Source organism: Cricetulus griseus, chromosome 4 (genome assembly GCF_003668045.3).
Source record: "Cricetulus griseus strain 17A/GY chromosome 4, alternate assembly CriGri-PICRH-1.0, whole genome shotgun sequence".
Lineage (NCBI taxonomy): Eukaryota > Metazoa > Chordata > Mammalia > Rodentia > Cricetidae > Cricetulus > Cricetulus griseus.
The window spans coordinates 133,086,577-133,102,206 of NC_048597.1; the positions used below are offsets into that span (position 1 = coordinate 133,086,577).

The 15,630-nt window shown below is 38.1% G+C and overlaps 2 protein-coding genes across 2 annotated transcripts; both read right to left on the reverse strand.

The window, feature by feature from the left end:
* Window positions 1-1,931: 1,931 nt before the first annotated feature.
* On the reverse strand, window positions 1,932-2,897 carry LOC100750957 (olfactory receptor 18). The gene has a single exon (XM_027411660.1). It carries the CDS (start codon window positions 2,817-2,819, stop codon window positions 1,932-1,934), a length of 888 nt encoding a protein of 295 aa, XP_027267461.1. The 5' UTR covers window positions 2,820-2,897.
* Window positions 2,898-11,712: 8,815 nt separating this feature from the next.
* On the reverse strand, window positions 11,713-14,502 carry LOC100766497 (olfactory receptor 18). Its single transcript, XM_027411661.1, has 2 exons — window positions 14,490-14,502; window positions 11,713-12,638 (listed from the first exon to the last, which is right to left on the reverse strand). The coding sequence occupies exons 1-2, from the start codon at window positions 14,500-14,502 to the stop codon at window positions 11,713-11,715; spliced, it is 939 nt and encodes a 312-aa protein (XP_027267462.1).
* Window positions 14,503-15,630: the final 1,128 nt, after the last annotated feature.

Genomic DNA, 15,630 nt, shown 5'->3' on the forward strand with positions numbered 1-15,630 from the left:
TTGTCAAGAAGACCATCTGTGGGGTGGGAAAAGCCAGTAAAGACTGTAACCAGTGTGACAACCTAAGCTCAACTCATGGAATTCACATGACTAGAGGAGAATACTAACTCCTTCATTTTCAACCTCCACATACACCCTGTGGCATACGTGTCACTCACATACATACAATAAACAAATAAACAAACTTCTGCCAAAATCCTCTTGGCAAGGTATTCTGTATTCTGACATCTCTGTGTTGTTATTGCTGTTGCTGTGGTTTTATTTTGGGATTTGTTTGGTTTGGTTTGTTTTTTTAGATAGGTCTGACTATATAGCCTTGACTGGCCTAGCTCTCACAGAGATTTGCTGGTCTCTGCCTCTAAGTGTTGGGGTTAAATGTCTGCACAACCACACCTAACTGTATAATGATGTGGCTTCATTCATTCCTACTGAAACACCTAGAGTAGATTACAATAAATATGCTATGTAAAATAACAAAAATTGGAGTATTAAAACTTTGAGAAGCTTATACATGCAAAATGGTGCATACCACATAGAACATATGGCTCAGAGTATAGAGATCCTTTTATCTAGAATGCTTTCAGGTTTGGAATTTATCTCAGTGGCAGAATGCTTGCCCAGGTTCAGTCTCCAAAGCTAAAACCAAAATAATAAACTTTCATGATGTTGCAATTATAAGCATTCCTTTTATATATTTATCATCACTTCCATAGTCCTTTGAAGTTCCTAGAAAACACTTTTAAAAATACATTATCTGCTAGCATATGGAAAATATCCATGGTAACCAGAACTAGTGTGAGAGGATTGATCAAAATTTCCAGGATTCCCACCTTAACTGAGAATGTAATCATTCTCTTCCTAAGCTGAAATTTTGTAAGTCAATATCCTGCCATCTAACTATACAAATGATTGTATTTGTTCTGTTGATAGTCAAACATATTTTTCTGGAAGTCCCTCCTCGATGTATCATCCCTTCAACACTCATAAGTTGAACTACTTCTGTGCTTAATCTTGACCAAGGATGCCAGATACAGTATTCTTTACTCACCAGGAGCTCAGGCTCTATGTTCAGGAATGGGAGTGATACAGTGTCTCAAAAGTGCTCCAATGCAGACAATCATGGGAGGAAGAGGAATACGGTGCCCTGTGGGTTGGAGCTAGTAACTGAAGAGCTGGAAAGAATGGCTTATTGTTGGCAACCTTGGATTGATCTTTGTTTTTTTGGTTTTTCGAGACAGGGTTTCCCTGTGGCTTTGGAGGCTGTCCTGGAACTAGCTCTTGTAGACCAGGCTAGTCTCAAATTCACAGATTATCTTGCTAACCTGACCGGGAATTGAACCCTGGCTGCGGCGGTGAGAGCGCTGAATCCTAACCACTAGACCACCAGGGAGCATCCTTGGATTGATCTTTAAATGCTCAGTTTAGTCCATGTTTTCTCAATTCACAATGACTTCCTACTAATAATAGAAAAAGAAGAAAAGTAGGTAATGAAAGTTTAGGGCTCCTCTCACCCCATGAGCAACTCATGTGTAATATTCATTTCTTTCATTCTTTTTCTAATGCCTAGGTAGTTTTTAATTGTCATTATGGCAAAACATTACAAATAATGAGATACAAAATTAAGCATTTAAATATTGTTATATGTCGATTTCGTTGGTAATAGTTACATTCACATTGTTATGTAAGCATCACCATCATCCATCTCCAGTACAGTTTTGTCTTCACTAATTAAAAAATTGTATACATTTTTAAACTCTCCTTCTTCCCTCTCCACAACTTTGCTAACTACTATTCTATTATAAAATGTAAGAAAGTATTAAAGTCATCAAAATCCAAAACTAATGTAACTGTAGAATTAGAATGCACAGTTCTAGAAGTTTTGCTCTGCTGCATTTACCAACCCACATTCCAAATGGGTGTCACAGGTGAAATTACAATGTTCTGCTGTGGAATCTCCTCACTGCTCTTTTAATGTCCTTGTTCTGCAGGCTGTAGATGAAAGGATTTAGCATAGGAGTGACCACAGTGTACATCAGTGAAGCCACTGCAGTATTTCTGGGAGAATGTGATACAGCTGAACCAAGGTATACGCCAATAGCTGTTCCATAAAATAAACAAACAACCGACAGGTGAGAGCCGCAAGTGGAGAAGGCTTTATACCTCCCGCCTGATGATGGGATTCTCAGAATGGAGAAAACAATTTTGTAGTAAGAGAAGAAAATTCCAGAGATAGGAAGTAAACCAGATATTGCACCAACAAAATACATGACTATGTTATTAATGAATGTGTTGAAGCAGGCAAGATTAAGGAGTTGTGCAGGGTCACAGAAGAAATTGGAAATTGCTACATCTTTGAAGTAGATGATTTGTGATGCAATGAGGTTGTGTGTCTGAGAATCCACAAGACTAACCAAAAGAGACAGGAAAACTAAAAGGCCACAGAGGCGAGGAGTCATTATGAGTGAGTAACGCAAAGGATGACAGATGGCCACAAACCTATCATAGGCCATCACAGTCAGAAGCATGCCATCCATACATCCAAAAAGGATCAAAAATGACATCTGCACAAGGCAACCCACATAGATGATCTCTTTGCTATGAGTGTGGATGTTCACAATCATCTTTGGGACTGTGGTAGAGATAAAACAGATGTCAGCCAAGGACAGATTGCACAGAAAGAAGTACATCGGAGTGTGGAGATGGGAGTCAGAGCTGACAGCCAGGATGATGAGCAGGTTCCCAAACACCGTGACTAGGTACATGGACAGGAACAGTCCAAAGAGGATGGGCTGCAGTCCTGGATCATCAGAGAATATCATGAGACAGAATTCTGAGACACGTGTTAGGTCTTGTAGTTCTGTGTTGTTTGGACAGCTTATAAAAATGAAAAAGGGGTTAGCAAAAATAATAGAAGTTTGCCATCATTCAATACTGTGTGTTTCGGATTAAAGTAACTGTCTTGTAAAATGCCCGGTGACTATACATCTTTGGGAATATTTATAATTTGTTGCAATCGCACTATTCTTTCACAAATTATTTTTGTTGACAATTTCACACAGATATACAGTATATCATGATTATATTCTCCCATAACCTTTATCAATTCATCTCTCATCCATGATGACATCCTTCTTCTACTAACTAGTCCCCTCCTACTTTCATTCCTTTGTGTGTAGGCCTTGTACAGGCTGTCACAGTTGCTACGTGTTTATGCATGCAATGGCCACACCATACCCAGAAGATAGCATTTGTTAGCACTTTTTCCCATGCTCCTGTTTTTATATTCTTTCCATCTGCTCTTTTATTATTCTCCCTGGGTCATGGAGAAAGTGGCATACATGTCCTGCTTGGGGCTGAGCATTCAACAGTCTTCTCAGCACTTGAACCAGTTATTAGTCTGAATTAACTGTCACCCACTGAAAAGAGAAGTTTCTTTCACCAAGACTGCAAGCAGGACTAATCTAAAGGCACAAATACAAACTGACTTCCTATTGACTTTGTCATTCATCTCTTTCTACATTCAATTACATTAGAGATAGTCTTAGGAAGAGTGTACAAGACCAAAAACGTTATATATACCATCCTCTAATCACAATATAATACAAACAAAAATTATAATAAAAAAACAAAAACTCCTTCCTGTGCTGAAAAAATACAATTCTAACTAAAGGAAATTAAAACACTACCAAAAACACCTATGTTATTCCAAGATGATGTATGAATTGTCTTGATATGGATTATTTGCAAAATTTCTGTAAGACTAAAGATCACATTGTTGAGATTCAAAAATCACATAGAAAGTTTGTAATCACAGAGAATTTTTTATATTCCTGTTTAACTCATGGAGTTGCTTAATTCTTTGATTTTCTATTTCACTGATCCCTGAAAATAAGGGCTTATTCAAATTCATAGACTGTCTTAGAACAGCTTCTCACCCTGACCTGGACTATGCTGGACTTCCACTTTGACAAGTGTGCATATGACCCTAAAGTGCCCTGACCACATAAGGCATTAATGAGAAATACACCTGAAATAATTAAATAATACTGAACTTTTAAAACTACTTCTGAAATATTTTATTTTATATCATTTTTGTATTAACCCCATATAATCCTTTGAAAATATACTATCTATAGGATATTTCAAAGGATCACCTTTGCTGTATTAACCCCATATAATCCTTTGAAAATATACTATCTATAGGATATTTCAAAGGATCACCTTTGCTATTTTTTCTATGTTATATACTCCTTTTTCTGGTCATAAACTCTTGTATACACAAATGAGAAATATAGCACCTGCAGTCTCCCAGAAGGTTTTTCATCTAGTTGAGAAAACTTGATGACAATTCTCCCTCCCCAACAAGATCTCTTGCCTAGCAATGTTGGGGAGACACCTATAGGACTGAGAACCAGTGTGTGGGGAGAGCAGACTCTGAGAGTTCCTAGAAAACAACTCAGTCCTCAGAGCATAATACTTGCATGCCTTCATCCTCTCCTCCATGCCAACAGTCACGCCTCTTGATGACAAAGAAACAGTGTTCCTGACAGTCCCTCTACCCTTCCACCATGTCCATTAGCACTTACTGGACTAGGATGTGCCTCTGCAAGGGCATTACCAATTGCTTCTTCCCTGTCTAATATTCACCAAAGCTTCAGGCCATATGCTCAGGAACTGAAAACGAGACAGGCTCAAGTTAATAAAGGTGTCCAAAGGAGGTATGAGACAGTGATTGAAGTTGACAAAGTAAAAGTGTGAAGGTAATAACTAATTACTTCAATTGTGTGACCTTGGGGGCTCAATGCACACAGCTCCTAATTAGCCAATTGGTCCACATTATCCCTCGCTTTGGAGACTTGTTACTATTAACAGTAAAGGAAAAAGAGAAAATATGCTTGCAAATTTCAAAACAGCTTTCCCATAGACCTTCCAAATTTTTGTTAATAGAATATTTGTGTAAAACTAAGACTACTATTTTTTACCTTACTTTTCAAGACAGGGTCTCACTGTGTAGCTCTGGCTGTACTAGAACTCTCTATGTAGATCAGGCTGTCCTCAAACTCACAGAGATCTGCCTGTGTCTGCCTCCCAAGCAGTGGCATTAAAGGTGTGCACCACTATGCTCCACAAGACAACTATATTTCATTTCAGCTTGGGGTTTTGACCTCTGCCAATGCATTGTATTGCTCGGGAAATCAGAGTAGAGGTAGATCATCCATTCTAGCCACCGCATACTATTTCCATGTCTTGGTTTTTGTCTTTAAGGAGAAAGTTTTATTTCTATTTCCTTTCCCTTTATTCATGCTAGTATTTTTCCAACATAATATTTTCATTTATTATTTGAGAATTTCACACCATGCACCCAATCATAATCACTTCCCAATCCTCCTAGATCTGACCCTCCACCCTTGTGACCTCTCCCTGAAAAAAAAGAAGAAAGCCCAATTTGTGTTTTTGCGTTGCCCATATACTTACTGGATCATAGTCAAACTCCCAGTGACTAGCCAGTTAAAGAAAACTGAGTCCTTCCCCAGCTGCACCCTTGCCAGAAGCCATCAATTGGAAATCCATACTTCAGCATCCTTATCACAATTTTAGGAGGTTTGTTTGAAGGCTTTCTGTCTAAATTGTTACTTTTGGGGGAGGGAGTGTAGTTGCCACCAAAGCCTTCCATGTCTGTCTTTCTCAACTGTGGGTCTACAGTCATAGATACCATTGCAAAAGTAGCTTTCTTGCCCTTTACAGTCAGTAGAGGCATAGATCATGCATGAGCTTCCACAGACCCTAATATGGCAATTGGTGGCAACATATGGCAGCCAGAGTAGGACCATGGACCCAGACCTTCATGCTAGTATTTTATGTATGCAAGAAATATGAACTTTTAGTAATTGAATTGAGTCTTCAGTTCTAAAATTTCCTTCCAATAGAACTATTTAGGGCAAAACTCTTGATGTTTGTATACTTATTTTATAACATAAAAGGCAACAGGAAGCAAGTCCTTTTCCTTTTTTCATATGAATCGCAACATTTAAACATATGGATTACTATGCTTTTATATAGGTATATTCTATATAATGTTCAAATTGGGATGAGTGTTAGAGTGCTAGAGAGATTGCTCAACAGTTATGTTCACTTGCTGTTCTCCCAGATGATCTGACTTCAGTTCCCAGGATGCATATGGTGGTTCACAACTATGGATAACTCCAGTTCCAGGGACCCTGATGGCCTCTGGCCTCTACAGTCACTGTACACATGTGGTACACAGAAAAATATGCAGGAAAATACACATGCTTAAAATATACAAATACATATATACACACAATAACAATAAAAAAGAGGCCATTAATTTAAAGACAATTGAGGAGGGATATATGAGAGGGTTTTAAGGAAAGAGAAGGAAGGGATAAATGTTGTCATTATATTATAATCTCATAAACAAAATTTTAAGAATTAAGTCAGGCATGGTGGCACTTGCCTTTAATCACAGCACTCGGGAGGCAGAGGCAGGTGCAGGTGGATCTCTGTGAGTCCAAGGCCAGTCTGGTCTATGAAGTGGGTACCAGCACAACCAGAGCTGTTACACAGAGAAACTCTGTCTAGAAATAAAACAAAAAACAGTAAAAATTAAAACTAAAAGTAAAAGTTAAAAGGAATTCTTGCTGATAATCTTTTGAGACCCTCCATAAACCAATTTTATAAACTTCATTGGCTCCTTTGGTGAAATTTTACATTTTGGGACAATTTAGTATACCTAGTCCAATAAACTGTTGGTTGTAAATCAGTGTTTCCCATGGTACATGCAATACATGATGAGCTCTATAACATTTCTGAAGTATGCTTCCTTGGTAATGAAGCATAATAAAGGAAGGAAAGAGATTCCCTTGCCGGTCACATTCAGTGAGCAGTAAGAGCTGAGGTTCTGGGCTCAGTAACAAAGTTACATATATACCTCCTTATTAGATGTCTCTAGGAAGAGAAGATAAAAACTCTGAAAGACTTAATGCATGGGATGAAATTTACTTTTATATCACCTAAAGAAGTTTGCATGAACATGAGCACCCATGATGTCCTTTCCATAAGTGCTACAGGATTATCATCATAAACCTTTTCTGCCCAGCACATTACACAACCCATCAAACCACCATGTTTTCAACCAAGTTTTCCCAGAAGACTGCCATGTTACAGCACAGATATTTCAGCAGATCTCTGCATGCAGATCCTGTACATTTACTCAGAAATTTTAAAAAGATCTTGTTTTATCTCCCAGCAGCAAGATAATTCTTTATCCACAGTCAACGAATGTCCCTAGTGTGTTCTTACTTTTCTCATCAAATTCATTTCCCTCCAAAATGTGTTTTCTTTAGAATTTGTATGTGTATTTTCAGCTAATCAACTCTGTTTTTTGAAACAGAGTTTTGGCCATAATAACAACAGTAAAATGACAGATAGCTCTAGACTTCAGTCATCTAACAAAAAACACATGTAGCAAATAGCATTATGGGAACTCCATGAACTGGTTAAGAAAGAACAACATTGACCTGAACAACGGGGAGTTCTTGGTCCCCAGACTGATAGCTGGTAAACCAGCATGGGACTGATCCAGACCCTATGAACGTGGGTGTCAGTGAGGAGACCTCAGAAATCTATGGGGCCTCTTGTAGTGGATCAGTACTTATCCCTAGCATAGGAATGGACTTTGGGAGCCCATTCCACATATAGGGATACTCCCTGAACCTAGACACATAGGGGTGAGCCTAGGCCCTATCCCAAAGGATACGACAGACTCTGAAGACCCCCTGTGGAAGGCCTCACTCACCCTGGTGAGCAGAAAGGGTATGGGATAGGTAGGGGGTTAGTTGGGGGTCAGGGGAGGAGGGGAAGGAGAGGGAACTGGGATTGACATGTAAAACAACCTTGTTTCTAATTTAAATTTAAAATGGAGAAAAATAACAACAACAACAAAAAAGAAAGATCAGCATTTCAGGGAAGTGTAAACCCAATAGCAACATCACAGTGAATAAGAAAGTTTGTTACATTTGCCTACCAGAGAGGATCCCACTGGCAAAAACCAAATGGTAAAATTGGGAGAAAGTTTCCAACTCCTAGGTTCTATCTTAGAATGAATACTTAGGTAAAATATTTGTCTAAATTTTTGTGTTTACCTTTTTATTGTGCTCCTAAAGAACTAGTTTGTGTGTTTCATGTCTTGAAGCACTGAAATTAATGACAATACATTTGAAATGACAGTACAGGTTCACAAGCAAAACTAGAGGTTACCTTAAATGCCCTTCCCCTATAATGAGAACGATGACTACCCTAAATGCCATCCTAGAGCCTTCATCCAGGAGCTGATGGGAGCAGAAGCAGAGATCCACAGCTAAACACTGAGCCCAACTCCTGGAATCCAGCTTCAGAGAGGGAGGAGTGACCAACAAAGGGGTCAAGACTATGCTGGGAAAACCTGCAGAAACAGCTAACCTGAGAACTTAGGAAATCATGGACGCCGGTCTAGAAGCTGGGGAACCAACATAGGACCAAACCAGGCCCCCTTAGCCTTCATCCAGTAGCTTATAGAAGCAGAAACAGGCACCCACAGCTAATCACTGAGCCATACTTACTCCTGGAATCCAGTTGTGGAGAGGGAGGAGGGATGAGCAAAACAGTCAAGACCGGGCTGGAGAAACCTACAGAACCAGCTGACCTGACCTAGCAAGAGCACAGGACCCCAGTCATAAAGCTGGGGAACCAGAATTGGACTGGCACCCTATGAATGTGGGTGCCAGTTAGAAAGCCTGGGCAAGCTATGTGACCTCTAACAGTGGAACCAGTATTTATCACTAGTACACAAATGGATTTTGGGAGCCCATTCCCTGTGGAGGGATACTATTTCAGCCCAGATACACAGAGAAGGTGTAGGGAGAGATCCCAACTACCTATAACACTGACCACGCCAAATGGGCGTGGTCACGAGTACATAGAAGATGTGGGATAAAAGAGCTGGGAAGGAGGAAGCTTGCTATCTTTCAGTTCTGCTCAGGTCTCAGAAAGGCTGCAGAGACTAACCTGGGTTTTGGTAAGTAATCTCCCACAATAAATAGCTAACGTCATTCTTATTCCATGTCCTGTTATAATTCATTATCAAGGAGGGCCTAGGCCCTCCCCCAAATGATGTGACAGACTTTGATGATCCCCATGGAAGGCCTCACCGTCTTTGGGGAGTGGGGGGGGGAGGTGGAGGGTTGGTAGGGGGCATGGGAGGATGGGAGGAAGAGGGAATGGGGGAGATTAATATGTGAAATGATTGTTTCTAAGTAAAATAAAAAGCACCAGAGAGAATGCAGTACCAGGGCCAGACAATGGGTGAAAGAAAAGATAATGGGCTCTTGAGAAGAGAGGCAAGCCTTCTTGATTAAAAAAAAAAAACTCATGAACATATTCCTAGAGAAGATAAACTATTGGGAAATGTTTGGGAATCATCTAGAATTTGTAGCCTGTCCATTGGTAAAAGCCTTCCCCATGGAGGGAGCTACGAGAATGAGAAGGGAAGAAGAGGAAAGATGCAGAAGTCATGAGGCAGCGGAAAGGTTGAGTCAGGTGTAGATTAGAAGAAAGGATATGTGATAGGTAGGGTTTTAGTTGGGAGGTGATAGGGGAGGAAGGGGGGAGAAGGGAACTAGGATTGTCATGTAATTCAATCTTGTATAATTCAAATAAAAATTACATGAAAAAAGCCTTCCCCATATGAAGCCAACCTGTAAACTTTCGGAGAATTGGCTTTTTTATGACAGGGTTTTTCTGTGTAGGTTTGGCACCTATCCTGGTACTTTCTCTGTAGGCTAGGCTGTCCTTGAACTCACAGAGATCCGCCTGCCTCTGCCTCCCAAGTGCTGGGATTAAAAGCATGCACCACCACTGCCCGTCGAGAATTGGCATTTTTTAACCTCAACAACAAAATACAAGTTATGCACAGTACCAAGGAAACATGGAACAACCACAGAAATAAATCATAGGAAAACAACTCTTCACATTTCCTTTAAAAAAATAGTCATCTATGATTTATTCAATAACAAATTCAAACAAAGATCAGTCAATAAATGGGGATGCTACATAGACAAAAATTAGGGAAATGATGTATGAACAGAATGGTACAATCACAAATAAATTATTAGAATACAACAATTTTAAAGTTAAGGAACATGATAACTCAATTGAAATAGTCAATAAGGTATATGAATGCCATATGATAGATTCTACTAAGCAGAAAGAAGAATCACTGACCTTGAGCACATATTATTTGAAACCATTGAATCAGTGAAGCAATGAGAAAGAATGAAGAAAAGCAGAAATATAATAATGAACTTATATGATGTAATAAAGCTAAATGTTTACATAAGAGGAATTCCAGAAGGGGCACAGAGAAAGACATTTTAAAAACTGAAATGTATAACTTCCCAATTTTAAAAAATGAACTAACCATGTATATTTTAAAACTCTATAAAGTCCAACAATGGTAAATACAAGCTCACAATTAGTGTCAGTGTCACAGAGAATCCTGAATCCAGAAATAAAATTTTCATTTCATGCAAGGAAATGAGTATAAATATATCAGCATATTTTTCAGGAAAAGCCTTGGATGCCTTTAAAAATTATGTCCAGCCACACACCTCTTCAGTAAATCAAAGGATCTGAATAAAAAAAACAGGCATTGTACTTTTAAAGGTTTTTATTTATATATTTTTATTTTGTGCAGATGAGTGTTGCCTCCATATACATGCATGCACCAAATACATGTAGTACTTAGAAAGGGCAGAAGTCTGCACTGGATCTTCTGGAACTAGAATTACAGATGGGTGTAAGCCACGGGTGTGGGTGCTATGAATTACGTCCTTTGCAAGATCCCCAGAGGCATCAGTAATTTTTAGAAATGCCTGGAGCAATTTTATAAATACAGGCTTGACAACCAATAACCTACATCCTCACAGACAACATGTATAAATCTACTGGATAAAATCAAATCCTTAATATATGTTTTTATTTTGTTCTTTGAACGTCTCATAACTGTGTATAGTGTATTTTGGTCACATTCCCCTGTATGCCCCATTCAACTCCTCCTAGGCCAACCCCCACTCCCTCCCAATTTCTTGTTCTCTTTTTTAATTCACTGAGACCAATATCATGCCTATACATGTCTGGACATAAAGTCATCCACTGTAACATGGTCACCCTTCCAGGGACCACACATCAAAGAAAATAAAAACAAACACATGTAGAGCATTTCTAAAGAGACACATAAAGAAGGGTAGAAAATGCCATTTTTTATGAGATAAAATTGTATGTCATGTGTGTTTCACACAGCATGATGATTCCTTTTAATAAGCACGTTTTCCCTAGTGTTCAATTTATATATCTCTACATACTGAGCTTGGAAGGAAGCTTGTTAGGGCATTTTTCTACAAAGCAGAAGAGAGGAAGAATTTACTGCCTTCCTCCTTTCTGATTATATAAGAAAGAGAGTTGACTTCAATTGTGTGGTTATTAAAGCAATATTAAACATTCCAAGATTAACATTAAAGATCAATATTAAATTATCTTTAATTTGATATTAATGAAAATAATTTAATATTATTAAAGACCCCATGGGTATTGTAAGAATTAGGAATTTTGTGAGTCAGATTTACAAAGGATACAGAATTAATTGCCTATGTCCTAAGATTAGGCTGGTTTTCTGAGGAGCTGCCACATGGCCCTCTTGATGTCCCTGTTTCTTAAGCTGTAGATAAAAGGGTTGAGCATGGGGGTAACCACAGTGTAAAGTACTGATGCTATTGCACCCTTCCTGGGAGACAATGAGACAGCTGAACTGAGGTATACCCCAAGGCCAGTCCCATAGAATAAGCAAACAACTGACAGATGAGATCCACAGGTAGAGAAGGCTTTGTACTTCCCACCAGGTGATGGCATACTAAGAATAGAGGAAATAATTTTATAGTAAGAGAAAAAAATCCCAGAGATAGGAAGAAAACCAGAGATGGCACCAACAAAATACATAACTATGTTATTGGTAAAGGTATCAGAACAAGCAAGGTTGAGAAGTTGAGAAGGATCACAGAAGAAATGAGAAATGTCCACACTCTTGAAGTAGGTAAGTTGTAATACTATTGAATTATGCAACTGAGAGACCAAGAGGCTGATGAGAACAGACACAAAAACCAACAAGCCACAAAGACGAGGATTCATAATGGCCTGGTAGTGCAAAGGATGGCAGATAGCCACAAACCTATCATAAGCCATCACAGTAAGAAGCAGACTGTCTAAACACCCAAAAAGCATAAAAAATGACATCTGAGTCAGGCATCCTGAATAGGAGATGTCTCTGCTGTGAGTCTGGATGTCCACTATCATCTTTGGTAGTGTGGTGGAGATGAAACTAATGTCAGCCAAGGATAAGTTAGAGAGGAAAAAGTACATGGGACTGTGGAGGTGGGAATCAGAGCTGACTGTCAGGATGATGAGCAGGTTCCCAAGCACTGTAACCAAGTACATGAACAGGAACAGTCCAAAGAGTATAGGCTGCAGCTGTGGATCATCTGAGAGTCCCATGAGGTGGAATTCTGAGACATGTGTTACATTTTTCTCTTCTATATTACTTGGACACCTTTTGAAATCAAAAGAGAGGATCATAGATAAATAAATAATTAAATCAGTACCCAACAATGCCTCTGAATTTTCTATAGAAGCAGTTGACTGACAAATTCCACATTTAATTTTATGGTCATAAACAGCTCTCAGTATGTCTCAGTTTTTATGTATTCAATCCTAGAGTAATTTCATCATTCTATGCTGTAATAATTCATATATTCTATTCTATTGGCATATATATATACATATATGTATATATGAAAAACCCAAATGAAGTATGTTTGAATAGCAAAATCATTACCTACAAAACCATGACCACAGGAAAATATTCCTTTAAGATTAAAATATACAATAAGAAACATACTTTCCTGATTAAAGGAATATTATTTATATTAAAAGTAATTAAAGTTGAGTTTAGGGTTACAATACTTTAATACCAGTACTTGGGAGGCAAGAGCAGGCAGATCTCTATGGGTTTGAGGCCAGAATGGTCTACAGAGTGAGTTTTAGGACACCCAAGGCAATAGTGAGAGCCTGTCTCAAACAAAAAGTAAGAAGCAGCCCTGTTTTATCCACATGTGTGCAAGAATTTCCCAGATGGAGCTTGAGAAGAAAGGATCTAGTGGGGGAGAGAAAGAATAAGAGAAGAAAATAGGGGGGAGTAAAACAAATAAAATTTGTTAAATAAATGATAATGTCAAACAGTCTTAAAATTTTAAAGAACTTATTTTAAGGCAAAAATAAAACTATCTAGACATCAAAATAATGTTGAATTCATCAAGGTATGAAAGATGAAAGTTTCATGAAGTAGCATTGAAGTTAAGCAGAACCAATAAAATGGTAAAAGTCATATTGTCCATAAGAATTCATTCTCTAAATGTAAAATAAAAGTAATATTTGCAAAACGTATGACATTATTTAATGATACGTGTTATTTAAGAACCAAAATTTGGTTCTGACTCAGTCCATGTTCTTTATGAAATATGGTGTGTTTATAGTTTTAAAATTAAAACAATTATATATGCAGGTCCATTTTAGGATATGGGAACCATAAATACAAACCTTGACACATTATTCATTTAGAGCCCAAGAGTGAAATGTAATAAAAATGAGCCTGAATGTCACATAGAAAGTTAGATGTTAGAGTTTTTCCACACAACAAATTCTTTTTATCTATGTTCAAATTTGCACCAATCCAAGCTTTATGAAATAAGTTCATTCTCTCAACTCATCATAATAATGTATCTTATATATCAACATAAATATGAAAGTAAAGGTGATAACTATCAGCACTGGTAGTTAAGACATTTTAATCTCTCTGTAGATGTTTCCATATGCATTATCTACTTCAGCATCATATCTATAAGCAAACAAGAATTAGTTTTTAAAAAGAATTCCCTCCAACATAGAATGCTAGATAGTATAATTGCTGAAGCTATATTATGTAGGTGCTAAATTAAAGTCAAAGGTTCATAATCAGAAAACACTTTATGTGTCCCCTATCTTCACAGATGATGGGAGATATTCTTCTGTGTATATGTTTCTCTAATTGGTTGATGAATAAACACTGATTGGCCAGGCAGGAAGTATAGGCAGGACTAGGAGATGAGGAGAATTCTGGGAAACATAGGCAGACAGAGTCATCATGTAGAGCCCGGAAAAGGAGGACAACCGAGGCATTCTCCAGTAAGCCAAGACCATAGAAATGGGTTAATAATAATTAAGACAGAGCTAGCCAATGAGAAGCCCATGCCACCAGCCAACAGTTTTATAACTAATATAGGATCCATGTGTTCATTTGGGGCTGAAGAGTGGCAGGGCCAGCCGGGACAAAGAACCTTGTTACACACCGATTTTCATCATTTTTCTGTCTTGACTCTGACCCTTAATGGAAAACATTCACTAAATGTGTGGCCATGGAAAAAAGATAGCATCTTCAATACATGATGATGGTCAAATTGGATGGCTGAATGTAGAAGAACCCAAATAGTTCCATAACTTATCACCCTGTGATAACTATTTGGAGTTGCAAAACTCAACTCCAAATAGATCAAAGACCTGAACATAAAACCAAATCCACTGAAGCTGAAAGAGGAGAAAGTGGAGAGAATAGCCTTGAACCATGGCACAGGAAAAGATGTTCTAAACAGAATACCCATTAATGCAAGAACTAATATCAACAATTAATAAATAAGACCACGAAACTGAGAAGCTCTGCATGTCAAAGGTCACTACCACTTGAACAAAGCAGCAGCCTACAAAATGGGAAAGATTTTAAGCAACTACATCAGATAGAGAGCTAATATACAAAAATACATAAAGAACTCAAGATACTAGATATCAGGAAAACAACCCAATTTTTAAAAATGGGTACAGATCCAAACAGAATTTCCAATAGCGGAAACTCAAATGGCTGAGAAACACTTAAAGATGTATGTTCAACATCCTTAGCCATCAGGGAAATGAAAATCAAAACTACTTTGACATTTCATCTTATACCTGTCAGAGTGGCTAAAATCAATAAAATAAGTGGCAGCTCATGTTGGCAAGCATGTGGAGTAAGAGGAACATTCATACATTGTTGTTTGTGGTACAAAATTGCACAGCCCCTATGAAAATCAGTGTGGTGGTTCCTCAAGAAGATGGAAAACCATCTACCTCAAGATCCAGCTATATTGCTCTTAGGTATATCCAAAAGATGCTTCATCCTATCACAGAGACAGCTGTACAACCATCTCATTGCTTCTCTATAATGTCCAGAAATTGGAAATAACTTAGATGCCCCCAACAGAAGAAAGGATAAAGAAAATATGGTACATTTATGCAATAGAGTTTTACTCAGCCATTGAAAGACATGAAATCATTAAGCTCACAGGCAAATGGATGGAACTAGAAAAAAACTAATCCTGAGTATGGTATCTCAGACTCAGGAAGACAAATATTGTATGCATTCACATCATCAAGCTACATTCAATAGAACCACAGAGATAA